Source organism: Scardinius erythrophthalmus, assembly GCF_964197995.2.
Source record: "Scardinius erythrophthalmus genome assembly, chromosome: 2".
Taxonomy (NCBI): Eukaryota; Metazoa; Chordata; class Actinopteri; order Cypriniformes; family Leuciscidae; genus Scardinius; species Scardinius erythrophthalmus.
Genome location: NC_138222.1, coordinates 59,317,754 through 59,334,536, shown reverse-complemented (window position 1 = coordinate 59,334,536; position 16,783 = coordinate 59,317,754). Strand labels below are relative to the sequence as shown.

The 16,783-nt window shown below is 40.2% G+C and overlaps 2 protein-coding genes across 6 annotated transcripts in view; both read left to right on the top strand.

Annotated features, from left to right (window-relative positions):
* The first annotated feature begins 123 nt into the window (after positions 1–123).
* On the top strand, positions 124–10,031 carry rbm14b (RNA binding motif protein 14b). Of its 5 annotated transcripts, none has more exons than XR_014029564.1 (7): positions 124–215; positions 1,851–2,203; positions 3,163–4,165; positions 4,948–5,112; positions 6,968–7,047; positions 7,444–7,541; positions 9,906–10,031. XR_014029564.1 is itself a non-coding variant. In XM_081358679.1 (5 exons), the coding sequence occupies exons 2-5, from the start codon at positions 1,855–1,857 to the stop codon at positions 6,003–6,005; spliced, it is 1,740 nt and encodes a 579-aa protein (XP_081214805.1). In that variant the 5' UTR covers positions 124–215; positions 1,851–1,854; the 3' UTR covers positions 6,006–9,641. The 5 variants fall into 5 exon arrangements, 1 of the variants encoding a protein (XP_081214805.1); XR_014029565.1 differs by lacking the exon at positions 9,906–10,031 and adding an exon at positions 9,009–9,649; XR_014029566.1 differs by lacking the exon at positions 9,906–10,031 and adding an exon at positions 9,009–9,649 and having other exon boundaries at positions 4,948–5,166.
* A 266-nt stretch (positions 10,032–10,297) lies between these two features.
* actn3b (actinin alpha 3b) overlaps positions 10,298–16,783 on the top strand; it is a 60,880-nt gene continuing 54,394 nt past the window's right edge. The window contains exon 1 of the mRNA XM_081358677.1: positions 10,298–10,571. Within this exon, the coding sequence (XP_081214803.1) occupies positions 10,440–10,571 (132 nt within the window). The 5' untranslated portion in view covers positions 10,298–10,439. The remainder of the gene's footprint in view (positions 10,572–16,783) is intronic.

The window sequence follows — 16,783 nt, the reverse complement described above, 5'->3', positions numbered from 1 at the left end:
TTGAGTTAAGGTTTGTTAAATTCCTGTTTACAATGAAAACACAAAAATGATGCATGCAATGGAGATGCACGCGCAGTGTGTGTGTGTGTGTGTGTGTGTGTGTGTGTGTGTGTGTGAATGCATCAGCACGCGCTCACTCAGTCCTCTGCTGAAGAATGAGAGCGTTTCTAAAGAACGGAAGTGGACCGACCATTTTGAAACCCCGCACCGCTTAGGTAAGATGGAAGATTTTTTCCTCTCTATATTTGTTTATGTTTTAAGCAATTCCATAATTCATCATATAGAACCAATAGGTAACGATTGCCAATGAAACACGGAATGATGTAGCCGAGCTCGCGGTGTGATTTATAGAGAAACGCAAAGGGTTTTGGGGGCGCGGGGACACTCCAAAAAAATCCTCCCTAAATGAGTCATCTAGAGATTTATTTTGGAAAGAATGATAGAAAAATGCACGCAATAATTTACAGTGAAAATATAAAACTATGTAGTTGCATCGCGGACATTTGTGGTGTTGATGACGGAAGAGATTGTGAGTGTTTTGTAAACATCTGGTGTCAGAAATGTTACATTCAGTAAATCAGTCGACACGCGCTACTCGTGTTGTTGACGCCGGAGCGCTATAAAGAGAACGACGAGTCAGCGTTTCTCACACATTTATACATTTAGAAATGGGTTTGAAGGATGTGTCAGGGTTTGAACAAAACGGTTATCCTTTAGTGTGATGTTTGTGTGTGTGTTTGTTCCGTGAGCTGTTAGATTGAGGAAGTGAACGTGTTTACTCTGCGTCACCAGATTACTGTGGCTTTGTGACTGCAACTGCAACACATTCTTTTCATTAAATGCTGAATAAATGTTTCATCGATATATTTCTTTGTTTTGTGTGTGCTGAATAATGTTATGTTGTTAATGTGTTAGGACTAAATTTAATTGTGATATGTATTTTATTTAAAGATATTATGACAAATGGTGTCATCTGTTACTTAGGACTTGTGTCACACAAACAACATCGAATTAACACATGATGTTGTTTTCGCTAAGGACTCTCTCCCCACCTTTGTAAATCTATACAAGTTTTCCCCAATTAATGGGAAATAATACTAACAATAAAGTGCAAAACGATATGTTGTTGTTGTTTTGCGGAAATGTCTGAAAACCATGGTATTACTATTAGGAATGCACAATATACTGTATCGGCTTATAAATGTCTAGTAATGTTATCGTTATTGGCCTGATAAGAAAATTTGGCCAATTATCTTAAAGCCGATAAAAAAAATGTATTATTTCCTTCAGCTGAGACACTTCGGCTGTTCACCATTATGTTTTTAAATTGCTAGAAATATGATTGGAATCACTTCAAAAAAGGAAAATACAGTTAAGTGCAACATGCAAACTTAATTTAACTTCTTCTGCAAGTCTGTCATATAGCCTAGGACATCATTATAATTGTGTGCTTGGGACATGGATTTAAGGGTAAGAATTTTTTGTAATCAGGCTCAAAAATTATATAAAAATTTGCATCGATTTATTGGCCAATATATCAGTTATCCATTGTCAAATATAAATAACTGTCGGTTATATCGGCCAAAATTTTCATACTCATTTTCATTCATAATTACCATATAATTACCTTGGTATGGTATGAAGCACTTGAGTACGATAATCATTCACGATCACAAACATCATGGTATTTATTTCAGAGTACTATAAGACTGTGAATGGAATAATTAATATCTGATGTCATCACTGTCCCATTTTGTAAGGGGATACTTACCCCTCACTTTTCAAATTGTACTTACACATGCTTTTATGTCCTTGTCTGATGTGTCAAAATTGTCTTTTACTCATTTCAGCACAATGGATAAGGGCCACACGGTTAAGCTCTTCGTAGGGAATCTGGCCCTGGATACCACGCAAGAAGAACTGTCAGCCATCTTTGAGTCATACGGCCAGGTTGTTAGCTGTAGCGTTTTGAGGCAGTTTGCTTTCGTACACCTTCAAGGAGAGGGCGCTGCTGAACGTGCCATTCGGGAGCTCAATGGCCGAGAGTTCAAAGGTCGTAACCTCGTGGTCGAAGAGTCCCGAGGACGCCCACTCCACTCGACGAAGGTGTTTGTGGGTAATCTGAGTAGTATGTGCACCACAGAAGACCTCCAGGAGCTGTTTCAGACCTTTGGGAAAGTTTTGGAGTGTGATAAGGTGAAAGGTAAGAGAGTACGGTAGTTGCAAAACCCCGACCCCCAGCCCGGCTCATGGAGGGCTACTATCCTTCAGAGTTCAGCTACAACCCTAATCAAACACACCTGAGGTGCTCAGGACTACTTTAAAGGCTACGTTCACACTGTCAGTCCAAATCCGATTATTTGTGTTTCCCATTGGAATCTGATCTAAAATTAAAGATATCCACATTGTGTAATCGCAACTGTTCAGATCCGAATTGTGTTTGACTTTAGTTTTCTGGAATATCTGCATTGATTTCTATGACAATGACGTTGTGTTGGTAGGCATACGCCAAAAACAACAACTGCAAAATGGAGGGGTTTGCAACAGAGATGTTGTCTTATTTAAATCTTACAACATGGAAATGTGTAGCTGTGCACTGGAGTATGTCTTCTTATGTCAATTTTTTTTTAAACAAATTTTTAAAAAAAATTTATGGCAAAATATGTCTACGTTATATTGTCATTTTCTGCTCGTCCGAAACTGCAACAACACAGCATTGTTTTGGCAGCGACTTTCAGCATGTTTCCTATCACAATGTCTGATGTTTACATTTTACGTGGCGCGAGTGTCACATAAACCACGCGAAACCTGATCAGAGCGGTCAGACTTAACGGATTCCCAGAAATGCGATTTGAATAGGATATCAAACCACATGTGGATGTAGCTTGAAACGAATTTGTAAAAATCGCATTTCATGTGAATTTTTTTTTTTTTTTTTTTTTTTTTGCTGTTCACATTAGCTAATTCCGATCAGATTTTCAATCGGATAAGCACAAAAATCAGATTTGGACTGATTTGAGCTAAAATAACAGGCAGATATGTCAGACCAAGGTTGAAACTGAAGTCTGCAGTAAGGAATCTCTTCAGGAGCTGGGTTGGCTTCACCTGATTTAAAGTGTGGGTAATCCTGAATAATAACACTCCTGTCTTCTCCTTTATTAGGTTATGCTTTTGTACACATGGAGAACAAGGAAGATGCACTGCAGGCTATTGAGGCTTTGCACGGGACCTCTTTCAAAGGACGACCACTTTCCGTGGAGCTGTCCAAAGTTCAGCCAAGCAAGCAGGCTCCAACTGGGAAAATCCCATGTGTCAGCTGCGGAAAACAGGGTCACTATGCAGGTGAATGCCCAGCTGGGAAGCCCACCCTGGAGCAGTACCAGAGCCAAGCAGCCGTGTTAGCAGCTGCCGCTGCTGCCGCCGCCGGCCTCCCGCTACAGGTTCAACAGAGCGTCCACAATTCGGTATACAACACCTCAACTTTTGACCCCACCTATGCTGCTTTGACTGGACTTACAGCTGCTGGTGCAAGAGCTGAAGGTGGAACCACGGTGGCACCCGCCGTCTACGGAGCACTAGCTAGTCAAGTGTACGGTACGGTTGCCAATCAGCTCTACGGTGGGACAGTTGCAAATCAGGCTCTCAATAACAGTGCTGCCGCAGCTGCCGCACAGATGTATGGCTCCGTTAACCCAGCTTTCTATGGGCAGATGACGAGTGGCGCAGTCGCAGCCGCCGCAGCAGCCGCCGCTGCATACGGTCAACAGGTTTACACGCCCGCCATGGCAAATCAAGTGTTTCTAACTGCAGCGCCGAGCATGGAGGTACCAGGAGGTACTGCTGTTAACCCAGCTTATACGGTAGCACCGGCTCTCTACAGCACGTCCCCGGCTTACGGGGCTCTTGGGGCAGCTGACACCGCAGCTTTCTTTGAGGCAGCAAGGGCACACTATTTTGCACAAGGACAGCAAGTGCTAGCTGAACAGCAACAGGCTAGCTCAAAGTCTGGCGAGAGGGACCGGAGTCCACTAAGAAGATCTGCCCCACTTCTGCCTGACCCTGTTATGAAACCATTTATGTACCAGAGGGCCAAGCGCAGAGCCTTGTTGCCCACACCTGCAGGTCGAGAGGAAGCCGCCGCACAGGAGGACGACCCTATAGCCAGGTGAGTTTTCAGTTAAATTATTTCAATTAAAGACACAGAAGCTGCGTTTCCACCGAAATTATCAGGAAAAATTATGACTATTTACACATAATGTAAATACTCCCAGGAACTTTTTTCCCCGCCAGACCTGTTGCTGTCTGCGTTTCCACCGCGGTCTAAAGTACCATGGCGATTAGGCAAATTATTCTGGTGACGTAGGACTGCACGCTACTTTACTGTTCCCGCTCTGAATTAAAGCTTAATAAAGCCTGAACCTCGTCGTCGGTCCACTTGAATTGCAAACAACTGTTCCTGCACGCACCGCAACAGATTTGAAAAAAGGGTGATTGAAATAAAATGCTGAATCAAAATGCGGCATTCAGCGCCCAAGTCCCACCCCTGAAGGTTCCTGAACTTTGAAAAAGAAGTACCTCGCAAGCAGGGATTTTCGGAGCGGGAAATATTTACCCGGAACTTCATTTAGACCCTGGTTCCTGCGGTGGAAACACACCGAGTACCACCCCAAAGTCCTTAGTTCCTGGTGAAAGTTTCTGCGATGGAAACACGGCTATAATAAACAATTACAGCAAAAGTTTGTACATTTCAAAATGTTGGCTGTTTTAGTTCCGATTTACAGTGTCAGTGATGTGTGTGTGTGTGTGTGTGTATATGTGTGTAAATGTGTTTCTGTGTCTGTCCCTGTCTAATGGTGTATACATTCATTTGTATATGCATGGTTTCTGTCTCTCTTTTCCTGTCTGCGTGGATGTGCATGTGTGTTTTCTCTCCTCCATTTCTCACAGGTATTACGCAGAATACTACCAGCAGTACCAGCAGCTGCAGCAATACCAACAATACCAACAATACCAGTATGCGTATCCACCTCCCAACCACCTTGCAGCAATGTCCGCACTGCAGGCTTTGCCCGGTGTCCCGGCTCAGCAGGTGGCAACGCTCGAGTCCCTCAGGCCAGTCCTGCCCGCCGCCTCCGTGCCTGCCATCGCAATGGCAACACCTCGCGTGTATGAGCCACCGCCGATACCGCCGTCGCACAAGGAGCCCCTCCTCCGCCGCCCCGAACTCGCCCTACACACCCCTGAAACACCCTTCCGATAGTGTGCTCCACGTCCTCTCTGCCTCTCCTTTCCTTGTGCTGCAAGTGTGTGTGTGTCAGAAAGAAGCCACAGGTGTATGTTTGACGTGTGTGCTTGGGTTTAAGACGGTGGCTGTGTCAGTTTTAACTATAGACTGGAGTCTCTAACCTTGGTTCTGATCTCACACACACACCCAGTGTAGTCAGGGCTTGAAAAGGGAAACTGCATGCTCTCATTCCTGCACACTAAACCAATATAACACATTGTCTGTTTAAAGAAACCTTCAATCTAATAGCCAGTTAGTTTTGAGGGGTAGATTAGGCACTAGCCATGATGCTTTTTAACTTTTATATTAAGTGTTTGTAGCCTATGAATGAATACTGGACTTGATATTTTTAAATATTGCTTGATTATTATAGTTATATGAACCAGTTTACACACTCATTTAGTTAAGATGTTAGATTTCAGTGCATTTCAAGAACATTTAAATAAGTTGAATGTATGTTTACTCCAAAGGTGTGTGAAGTGTAGGACCAGGGTTGGAAAAGTATTTCACATGTCTTTGTGTGTTTCTTGTTTTTCTCTGGGACTGGTGTAGCGTGTATGCTTTCCATTGGTTGACACAACAGGAAGGCACATGTGAACAGGGAAGCGACCTCGACCCACACGCACATACATACGCATCCCTTACACCTCAGATGGGAGAAAATTTAGTGATGACCTTTAACCCCACCCTTCCATCCCTGTCCACCCATCCTGAAAGCTGAAAGACACTGTGACTTCTCTCCCCTCCAACTTTGATGTAGCTACTTCCGTAGATATGGTGATGTATGGGCAGCCAATCAGAGGAAGGTTTAGCTAGTCAGCCTTAGCTGGGATCTGTCTTATGGGAGCATCTCTATGCTCGCCAACTTAACTGCCAAGATGCATTGTAGAATCTGTTTTTGTAAGTGTCTTTTATTAATGCTATCATGTTTTTATAAAAAGTGACAAGGGACTCGCATATCATTTTAAAGAGAAATACTCTGCTTAATTTTTAACTTTTGTTTACAGCTATAAGAGAGACGAAATGTTCTTTCTTGTGGCTTTTTTCCACAATGATTGTTTATAGCCAAAATTCTCTTTTTTCTAGAAAAAAACCCGCCAAAATCATGAGTGGCCTATGATTCATATGCCTTAGTAGTGAAATGTATTCAAGTTTGCTATTTTTTATCTGTAGTCTTAAAATGTGAAACTGGATTAAGGCTACACGAAAGTGCTGTATTTTCTGTGGTGCTGTGATTTGGGATTAAATGAAATTGGGAGATTCCTATCAGTTTCTTTCAGTCTTCCTGCTCATTTCGCTGCTGCAACTCCATAGATGACCCTCACTGCATCTCTCTCCATCTCTCTTTGCATCTGCCTCTCATTTAGTGACAGTATTTCATTTGTTTACCGTGCCCCTGTTCGCACCTACGTGCTGAGGATGCCAGTGTGTGAATGTGATCTTAGAAAACGTTTTGCATTGACATTCATGTTTGTAGTTTACGGTAACTGTTTTTGCCACAAGTGTTCTCAGAAGAGAAGACTTAAAGATCTGTACACGATCTTTACTGACTTTAACACGCCTTCAAAAAATAAAGAGCCTGCCTGATCATTTACAGAGGAAACTCGAGAGCTTTTGCTTGGAGCTTTAGCTATTCTTGCCTTTTGATGTTTCATGATTGTTTTTCCTTTGTGAAACGACCAGACTCGTATGAATCGGAGCCCCGAAAAGAAGCTAAAGGACTAGAGACTGATCCCAATCTCACCCCTGTCACTATGGATGGGGTAAGTCTGGGGGCAACCCCACTCTATACCCCCCCAGCTGCACACACCATCCCAAACCCCTTCCCCAGGAGCAGCAAAATCTTCAGCCCAACTTTTGGTACTTTTTAACCACCCATAGTCCCATGCAGCTTCTTTAACAGGAGTGTGGCACGATGATGACTATGCTTTTATGACGCAAGCATACTGTAAAACATGTTCATGTGTGAGTGTCAGGAGGCACCCACACTTTAAAACCATTTTACAATTCCTTTTCTGGTATTTGTACGTAATTCAAGATATCCCCCACAAGGCTTCGCTCGCATCTGCTTCCATTGTGCATGTTTCTTTTTTGTTTTCTTGTTTCACCCCCCCTCAAAAAACAAACGCTTTCTGATGTGACTGTTCCAACTTAACTAGGTCCCTAAGGAACTGTGGACACCATACGCAGTGCTGGTTTGGGGGGAAGAAAGTTAGCGTCTCGCAATGATCGAGAAGGTCTCTCTGACTCCATTCAGGTAAACGCACTGCGCCTCGCCCCCTTTCTACCTGTCGTCCTCCCCGATAGCGTTTGCGCCTGACCGTGTATCCGCTGTATTTCTCCTCACCACCACCCCACCCCTCTTGTAGATTCCTCACCTCTCGTCACCATTGCTATACCCAATGGGTTTCTCTAAACACCAGTGTTACACTACTATCTGTCACTGGCAAAAGGCGTGGCGGCGGGGGTGACTATTTACTGCTTCGGTGGTTAGTGTGTCTCGGTAATGGCTTTTGGTGCTTGGTGCTCTAATAATTGATCTGTTGGTTTAGCTTCGGAGAGAATGTGGATAAAAGCGGTTGAATGAATGGAATTATTAGTCAGTGCATTAAAGACTGCTTTAAATAAGCGTGGCTTAAGTAAGGCTGGCTGATAAAGGTGAGTGCTTGTGAGTCACTTGAAGGCTTGGCAGATGTGGACCTTGCTCAAGAGTTCCTCCAATATCGTCAACCTCACTTGGCCCCTCTTCCATGTGCCTTTTTAGTTTGTTTATTTGATTTAACCCCCAGGCTTCCTCGAGTCGTCTCGCCGTTAACGCCCAGCTCACCGCCGCCCTCGCCGCATCCCCAGTTGTTACGTTTGTTCAGTGTTAACCACTGCTTGAACGCATCCCCAAAAGCTCTGTGACTAGACACGAGGCACTGGCCAAGATTTTATTCGCAAGACTCTCATTTGGACTCAGTGACACTTGGCAACCCTTATCTTGGAGGGCAGTGCTTGACTTTGATAAATTGCTGAGTCAAAACCCAGCAAGTCATTCTTACAATAAACCTCTGCTTTTGCCTCCTAGATTGACAATAGGCAAAGTCATCCCAAATAGGTAGGGTTTACCCCCAATTTTTTTGTCAGATAAAAAAAAAAAAAAACATGTTAATCTGAAAGCTACATTGTTACCTGTTCAAATGAGAGTCTGATATGATGTTTGTGTCTGAAATAGTTGAATGTACGATTTAGATTACATACCTGGTAGGCGAATGTCCTATAAAACAAGTGGATTTAGATGAGGGGGGGAAACCACTGCTGAACCTGAGCTGCCTGAGGGCTACTTACAGGACCTTTCCTCCAGAGGGAGCATGATAGTTAAGTTTGGTTTATCTCACTAGAAGGTGCTGTTGTTCTTGATTTTACAGCCACATGAGGTGATGATTCTTCTTTCCTATACCAAAACATGCCAAGACATGTAGCATCTTCACATGCATTGTCACACACATCTGCATTGCTTTTTGTGTCTACGGAAGCAAGTCCATAGTGACTATTTACCTTTGCCTGTAGAAACGATGTAATAAGGACAAGATTACCTCAATTTTAGATCTTATTCTGGAGGGTGAGGAACTGTCCATTACCTGAAATAAGATATATCTGTTATTCATAGGCAGAGTAACCATGATACTCCCTATGTCAGTGGTATGAAGATCTTTGACATGCAGATATTTGTGGTTGACAGATTTCTGTGATGTCTGTGGCATTCGTTAATGATGACAGATGTCTGTGGCAGATAGATACCTATCGGTGTTTGAGAAGAACCTTCCATTCAGGATCTCAGCTCTGTAATATCAAAAGAATCCCTCACCTTCTCCAACATACTCTTCCAGCTTAAGTCTCTTTGACTCTAGACGGTATACGCTCCACATTTTCCATGGATAACAGAATGCTCTCTCCGTCTACTTTCTCCCTAGATATCGTCACCCTTCTTGCACAAACTGGACGATAACAATAACACAACTTCTAGTGTTTGTGTCCCATTTATTTTTAGAATTCTCCAGTATTTTCCTTTGTTTTTCCTTTTTATTTCTAGGGATTTTTTTTAAACCCTTTATAAGGACACCCCTACTGAGTGTAAAGGAAACTCCAGTACTGATTTTTATAACTCATGTATGAAACGAGAATTATTTCTTTTGCAGGTGATAGGAAATGAGCTGGTCGTACTGTTTTTATCATCTTCTAATGAATATGTGCATGACTTGTTAATGTGTGTATATTGCAAAAACCTTGCGACTGGTAAAGTGTACTCTCCTACACCAGCTTCTGCATGAACACTGATTGGCATCGCATGCTTACTGCAATAAACTAGTACTACGACAGCATATGTTATGTTGTGCTCATTTACTTGTCATTATTGTTAAGAATGATTTAGTTTTCTTGTTTAGGAAGTACATGATTGCTTGCAAAACAATCTCTTAATGTTATTTTCTGAAGTAGTTTTTCCATAAGAATTATTTCCTTTGAATTGTTCTTCTAACATATTACAGGCTTGTTTCTGTTTGATCTAAATGAGATAGAAGCACAACTGTGTATATTAATTAATGTATAGCAAAGGTACAGACATTACTTTTTATTACAGGGGAAACAATCTGAACAGGCCTGGGAACTGCTTGTGCACCTTTTTTCAGTGCATAATAGTTAGCTGGATGCGTTTAAACTGGCCCCAGAACTGTTACTTGGATAAGAATAAAGACTAAAGCCAAGGACAACAGGTGTTCTTAAGTGGAGGGCACCAGTAGGCGTGTGTGAGGTCTTTCCCTGCCCTTCACTAAAAGAGCCTCCAGTAATAGGTCCCAGTTCACAGTCTGTCCCGCCTCTCACACCTTTTAGGTAGCATAACCCGACACCCACTCGACTAGTTCTCTTATTTATTGGGGTGCAGTCACGTGTGCTACTTTTGACCAGGATAGTAGCACTGGGCAGCAGAAGTTCTGCTCGCACCTCCACAAAGGCACCTCAGACGAGTGGAGTCTGGCCTCTTCCTCCACGGTCATACAAGTACACACTGAGCGGGGGTTTCTCCTCTAACGCACGGACAGGATTGTTAGTTTACAACCTAAGGCTCAAGGGACATAACTTCTAATATTAGGGGTTAGAGGGATAAGAGTAAAAGATGGCGACTATTGTTGAGACACAGGTGCAGTATAACAACACCTACATGACTACGGAAGAGTACATGATTCAGGAGGACACCTGGGACAGGGACCTTCTGCTGGACCCTGCCTGGGAGAAACAGCAGAGGAAGGTATGTTCATAGGAATGTCCTGAAAATCAATTAAACATGATCAATTCACATTGAGTTTTTTTTTTTTTTGTATTGTATTTACCATTTGTATAACTTTACCATGGTAACCGTAGATTCTATCAAAATACAAGTTATCTTTTATATAATGAAAATTAATAAATCACAAAATTTGTGTATCACACCATTTGTATCATTGTATGATTTTATAGTAGCAATATGTATAATTTTGGTGTAAATTAAAACCATCATATCTTTATTAGGCTATACCAATTTCTAATTGTGTTAACCAGCTTTTGCTAAAATGCTGTCAGTACAGTAATTGTTAATAATATGGTCTCAAAATAATGAAGATGCTGAAAAGTTTACTAAATTGCCTTAAGAAAATCCTGTATTCATCTATTTATTTTGCCATAGTAAGAATACATGTAGTGACTATGATTACCATGTCAAATTTTAAGTAAATATGGTAGCCTATTAAACTTACTGTACAACACTTACATACGATTTAAGAACATTTAACATCGATTCGACCTGACAAGCGAGTTTACATGATGTGCAGCTGTTGGTTTCATTCGCAGTTTTCCTCAGTGTTGTCTTACCACATCCCCGCCCTCCTCATTCAGTTTGTAGCTAATTTTATTCGGTCTCCGTGTTTTATATGACTCTATAAACCCGTGTTCATAATCGCATTAACGAACATGGACCCCGTCATTCGTTTAATTCATAAAAAGTTGTAAAATCACCTCACAGAAAAGCGCGCGTAACTTTAACGCATTCTGTGGAAACACGGTCTTTTTAAACCTACCTGTGCCTTAAACGATTACATCGTCGCTCTTTATTGTGACCCCGTCCTTTGTGTGTGAAGGTAGAGAAGTTAAAGTAGTAGATTAAGTTTTTGAAGATCATCTGGCTGACAGAAATGACAGGTGACGTTTAATAGCCGTCAGGGGAGCTCGTGCCACGGTCTGAAGTGACGTCAGCCAAGAACCACTGATTGATCTCTGCAAACCACAGGTTTGTCGTGTCAGGCACGGATACGTTTGTTAAGATAGAAATGGACACTTTTAATTCCCAAGTTGCCTTATTTTCAGATGCTTTACTTACTCTTAGTGGGAGATTTTATTATTATTATTATTATTATTTTAAATATGGTCATTACTGGCGATGTGTACATCTTTTTAGTAAGACCATGGCCCATTGTTGTTAACTGTCTTAAATATTTTATTGTAGAAATGTTTTTGCATGAAAAGACCTTGATAATAATGTAGAAAAGCAATTGCATGTGCAGTAACTCTCAATAAAGGTGTCTCACCAACACTTGTGGGATGTTGGCTAGACCTGACAAAGCTGAAAGACTTCAACAGATGGTGTGCGAGCAAGAGAAGTGCAAGGAGGGTTCATTTCAGTCTGTGAATAAACATGCCCTAAAAATACTCCTGAACCTTGCCGCCCCATCTCCCGTATTCCTCCTTCGCTCCCTCCATTCTTAAGGCCGTCTTTTCTGAGCTCCTTTTGCCTGTGCAGTTGCTCCCTCTTTATTCAACAGCTCTCAAAAACGGCACCATGTCAGTTGTCACTATTTTAATAGCGCACATTTTCAAGGTGCCCATGGTGGTGTAGCATAGCCATCCCCTCAGACCTGAAGTAATCAATGGACTACATGTGTCAATACTTGTTTTCTGTCCCCCAACTAAAAGGGTATTTTAAAGGGGTAGTTCAACACAAATTTTAATTCTGTCATTATTTACTCACCCTCATGTCGTTCCAATCTCGTAAGACTTTCCTGCATCTTCGGAACACAATGAAAATCTTTTAGCTGAAATCCCGACAGCTTTCTGTCCATCTGTTGACAGATACGCAACTGAAACTTTGACACCTCAAAAAGTTAAAGAGATCGTAAAACGAATCCAAATGAATTTAGTGGTTTAGTCCAAATTTTCTTAAGAGACTCGATTGCTTTATTTGATAAACAGATTGAATTTAGGCTACATTGTGTAACACGAGAATTAACCTCATTGGTTCTCGTACCTCAAGCAAACTTGTTTGAGCTTCAGTTTACCAGAAGTTATGTGTGAGTTGATGAATGTTTATATGTGAATAAAAGCCTAAAAAAAATGTTGTTAATCACATAAAGTGATAGTCTCTTCAGAAAGTTTGGACTAAACCCTTTAATACTTATGGATTAGTTATGATCTCTTTATGAACTTTTTGAAGCGTCAAAGTGGTAGTTGCAAAGCTGTCAATGGAGGGACAGAAATCTTTCAGATTTCATCAAAAAGATCTTAATTTGTGTCCGAAGATGAACGAAAGTTTATTGGCTTGGAACGACAGGGTGTGTAAATGATGTCGTAATTAAAATTTTTGGGTGAACTACCCCTTTAAGAGTCACTTTTTGCAATTCAGTCAAGATATTTTATTTCTCTTGTGGAAATAATAACATGCCCACTAGCGCCCCCTGGATGATGTAACTTTTTTTTTATAAATGTATAAAAAGTTGATTAAATGATGCAAGTCTGATTACAGTAAGGTTCTTAAAAAAAAGATAACATAAGCTTTTAACTTGATGTTATTGCAGTGAAGAAAAGCTTCAGATCAGCCTTTTAGATGGGTTTAAGACTTGAGTCCAGGGTCTTTAAAACATCCTCCTCAGGCATGTAGGATCAGCATAAGGAGCTGATATCACGGCGTAAATATAGAAAGTGCATCATTTTGCAATGAAACGAATATGGGGGTTGTGTGGGGGTGGGGGTTCTGCACCTGTTCTAGCGCACATATCAGAAGCCCCAGTAATACAGCGATTGTCAACATGCTGTTTCATCTGATATCTGTCAAAAGGCAGCAGAAAATAGACAAATTGTTTCTAAGCGTCGTTCTGCTGTTGACTAGTAAATTCTGTATTTAAATTCTCTCACAATCTGGCTTTAAATAGCTGACACCACACTGCCCGGTATCCTAACGGCTGCTCTGAAATAGCATCCATCAGTGAAAGAATCCGAGAGAAGCGTCTTAGTGCTGCCATCTAGAGGGACATACAGCTATGGGAAATATCCCATAGCTCCCGGATTATAAAAGTAGAATGTTTTTTTTTTTACAACATTTAAATGAAATCTCAGTTTTAAGACGACAGTTTGTTGTTGCTGGCTGTAGCTAGCTATTGCTAATGTGGCTAAACTATCAACTTCACTGTTATGTTTAGCTACATTAGCCCTTACCTTGCTAAATACATCTGGGATTTTATTAAAGGATTAAAATATTGTCTTTTAGCTCCTTTAAGCATAAGAAGGTGCATCTAGGGTTAGGGTTAGGCTTGTTTTATGATTAGAACAGGATAATGTGGTATTTTTGCTAATGTTTTGTAGATTAAATGACACTAAGCAATATTTGAGTGTTGTGGTGATCCCTTATTTTGTTTTTCATTTCTCCTCCTCTTAAGTCTCTTAAAAACTGTTAGTGGGTTAAATTTGCAATGACTCTCATTGTATTTTCACAGCATTTCTGGTTTAATCTCGTTAGCAAAAATGACCATAGAAACGTACGTCCTGCAAATCAGTTTTTAAAACTACATTTCAATGCTAGTAGCCCTAAAAAAAATGTAATGTTTCTCTGCGAAAGAAAAACAAAAACAATGTAAATGTTGTCCATGACTGTTTATTGGTATATAAATAAATCCAATTACACATTCTTCCTTGTGTTCATTTAGTGGTGAAATACAACTTACTGACTAAAAACAAGAATTTTAACTAATTTCTGAACAAATGTATCAAGATAATGAATTTTTATTAAAAAAGAAATTAGCTGCATCGCCCAGATTTAAAATATCCAAGACTCCAAGAAGAATATATTGTTGCTGTGTATATATGTATATATATTACCTCGTGACCTTGAAATGATCTTTGACATGCATCAAGATGTAAACAATACCTACATATCCTCATGCCCAAGTGAATTATAAATATCCTTCACACTCTGTCTGGTCTGGTCAAGAACCTTATTTGCAAACAAACTGTTGTATTCATGTGGGAAAAGTCACCGCTGATCAAATTAAGTTGACGTGAGTTATCGGTGGTATGAAGTCGCTTCTTTCTGCCAGTCATTTTTGTGAAGGCCGCTTCTACTTCTGTAGCTGAGTAGAGTTACAATGTTTCCGTTGCTTCTGATCTCATCATCGTCAGGGGTTGGATATCATAAGGACATGGCAGTCGTTCTCCATGCTGAAATTCATTGGCACATTTTGAGTTTCGGATCAGATTCAGACTATGGCGACATTTGCGTAGAAATCTATCATTATTCCCCATGGCTAGGCTACTACTAATATTATTATTTACAACCTGATATTTGACTTTTACCATATACAGTGTATATGGTAAAAGTCAAATATCATGTTGTAAATAATAATATAAACATATAAACATAAATTACTGCTTTAAACATCCAAAATTGACCGTACTTAAAAATATAAATAAAAATATATACGTCATTTCAACTTAAATTTCATTAAACTGATTTGTATAACTTATTTAAAAAGTTGACAATTGCTTTACTTATTTTGATGACTGAAAGCAATGTAAAAACATATGTTGTCATAACTTATACTGTGTATGTTTTTGACTTTTTCCTAAATTGGAAATATCTTTTTTTATTATTATTTTTTTTTTTTTTTTGATGCCTGAGAAATTGATTCTGAGAAAAGGTGCCATCTATTTTAAGAGAACAACTGACCCAAATATTTAAGTATTCTCAGTATTGTGAGGTTTTGTGCAGTGGGAATGTTTTATAGTGCTGTGTAATGTAACAACCTCTCATACATCTGGATTTATTTACAACGAAGAGGCAAACATTATGCATGCAATTTTTTTTAATCATAGTTACTTTTCACTATTTCTGATATGGTTAATCAGTTTGCATTTACCGTACACAATTGTGTTTTTATTCATTAAGTTAAATTTATATATATTTTAAATATATTTATGGCTGGCAAATAACAATCACACAAATAATTGTTTAACCCATGCACTTAATTTGGTAACATGGTATATTTCAAAGGCTAAACAAGTTCATCATTTGTTGAAAAAGAAAATGATTCTCGCTCTCATTTTTCAAAAAGTTTCAGGACCTATTGTGTATTAGTGTCATTTATTATTTCGGTATTATTCTTCCTGAGAGAAAGTGTTTCCGAGAGCGAGGGAGAGATTGTGTGTTCAGATCAGATGGCAGTTGCTATTCCAGAAGCGGTGTCCATGTAGGGCAGCAACTATAAACTACCAGAGGAGCACATAGGCCTCAGGACGGCTTTGTGTGTGTGTGTGTGTGTGTGTGTGTGTGTGTGTGTGTGTGCGCGCAAGTGTTTGTAAATGTGTGTTTATAGGTTTGTACATGTGCAGTTATATATAAACATTTGCTTCACTTACAAAAATGGTACTATGTTTTTTTAGACACTTTCATGCAGTATCATGGTGGTGTTTAAAGTACCGTTGGAGTACAATGAAGAGTCCGTGGTTAATCATACAGTCCCACAGTATTGCCAGTATTGCCATCGTATACCATTACGTACCATGGTACCCTTGCAGTGCTTTTTGTATGTGTGATATGATAGGTGATATTTTAAGAATAAGCTGTAACGTGGTCTCTGGTGTGCACTAGGAGGTGTGTGCGTGTGTGTGGGTGTGTGTGTGTGTGTGTGTGTGTGTGTGTGTGTGTGTGTGTGTGTGTGTGTGTGTGTGTGTGTGTGTGTGTGCATCTGCTCAACTCATTACTGAGAGTCAGTTTTAGTGTGATGATCCTTCAGTTGCCTGTAGGAGATATATTATATATTTTGATAATTAACAATGTTCACAATATATCACGGTACGGTACATATTTCTAACAGACAGATAGATGGATGGATGGATGGATGGATGGATGGAAAGATATATGGGTATATGGATGGATGGATGGATATAGATGATAGATAGATGGATGGATGGATGGATGGATGGATAGATTTTTCATACATGATGTGCCGGTTTGGATTTTTTACAGTCATTGTTATAGACGTAATGCTTTGTGATTTTAAAAAAGAGATGTTTGTTTCTGAGCTTCACCTGTGGATGAGATCCTCTGATCTAATCGCACTCTTACAAGCAGGAACACAGTAGTCAGATGCTGTAGATGAGGTTGCCATAGTAACGCACGGTATGCGAGAAAGATTCAGTCATGAATTTAGAACTTATTTT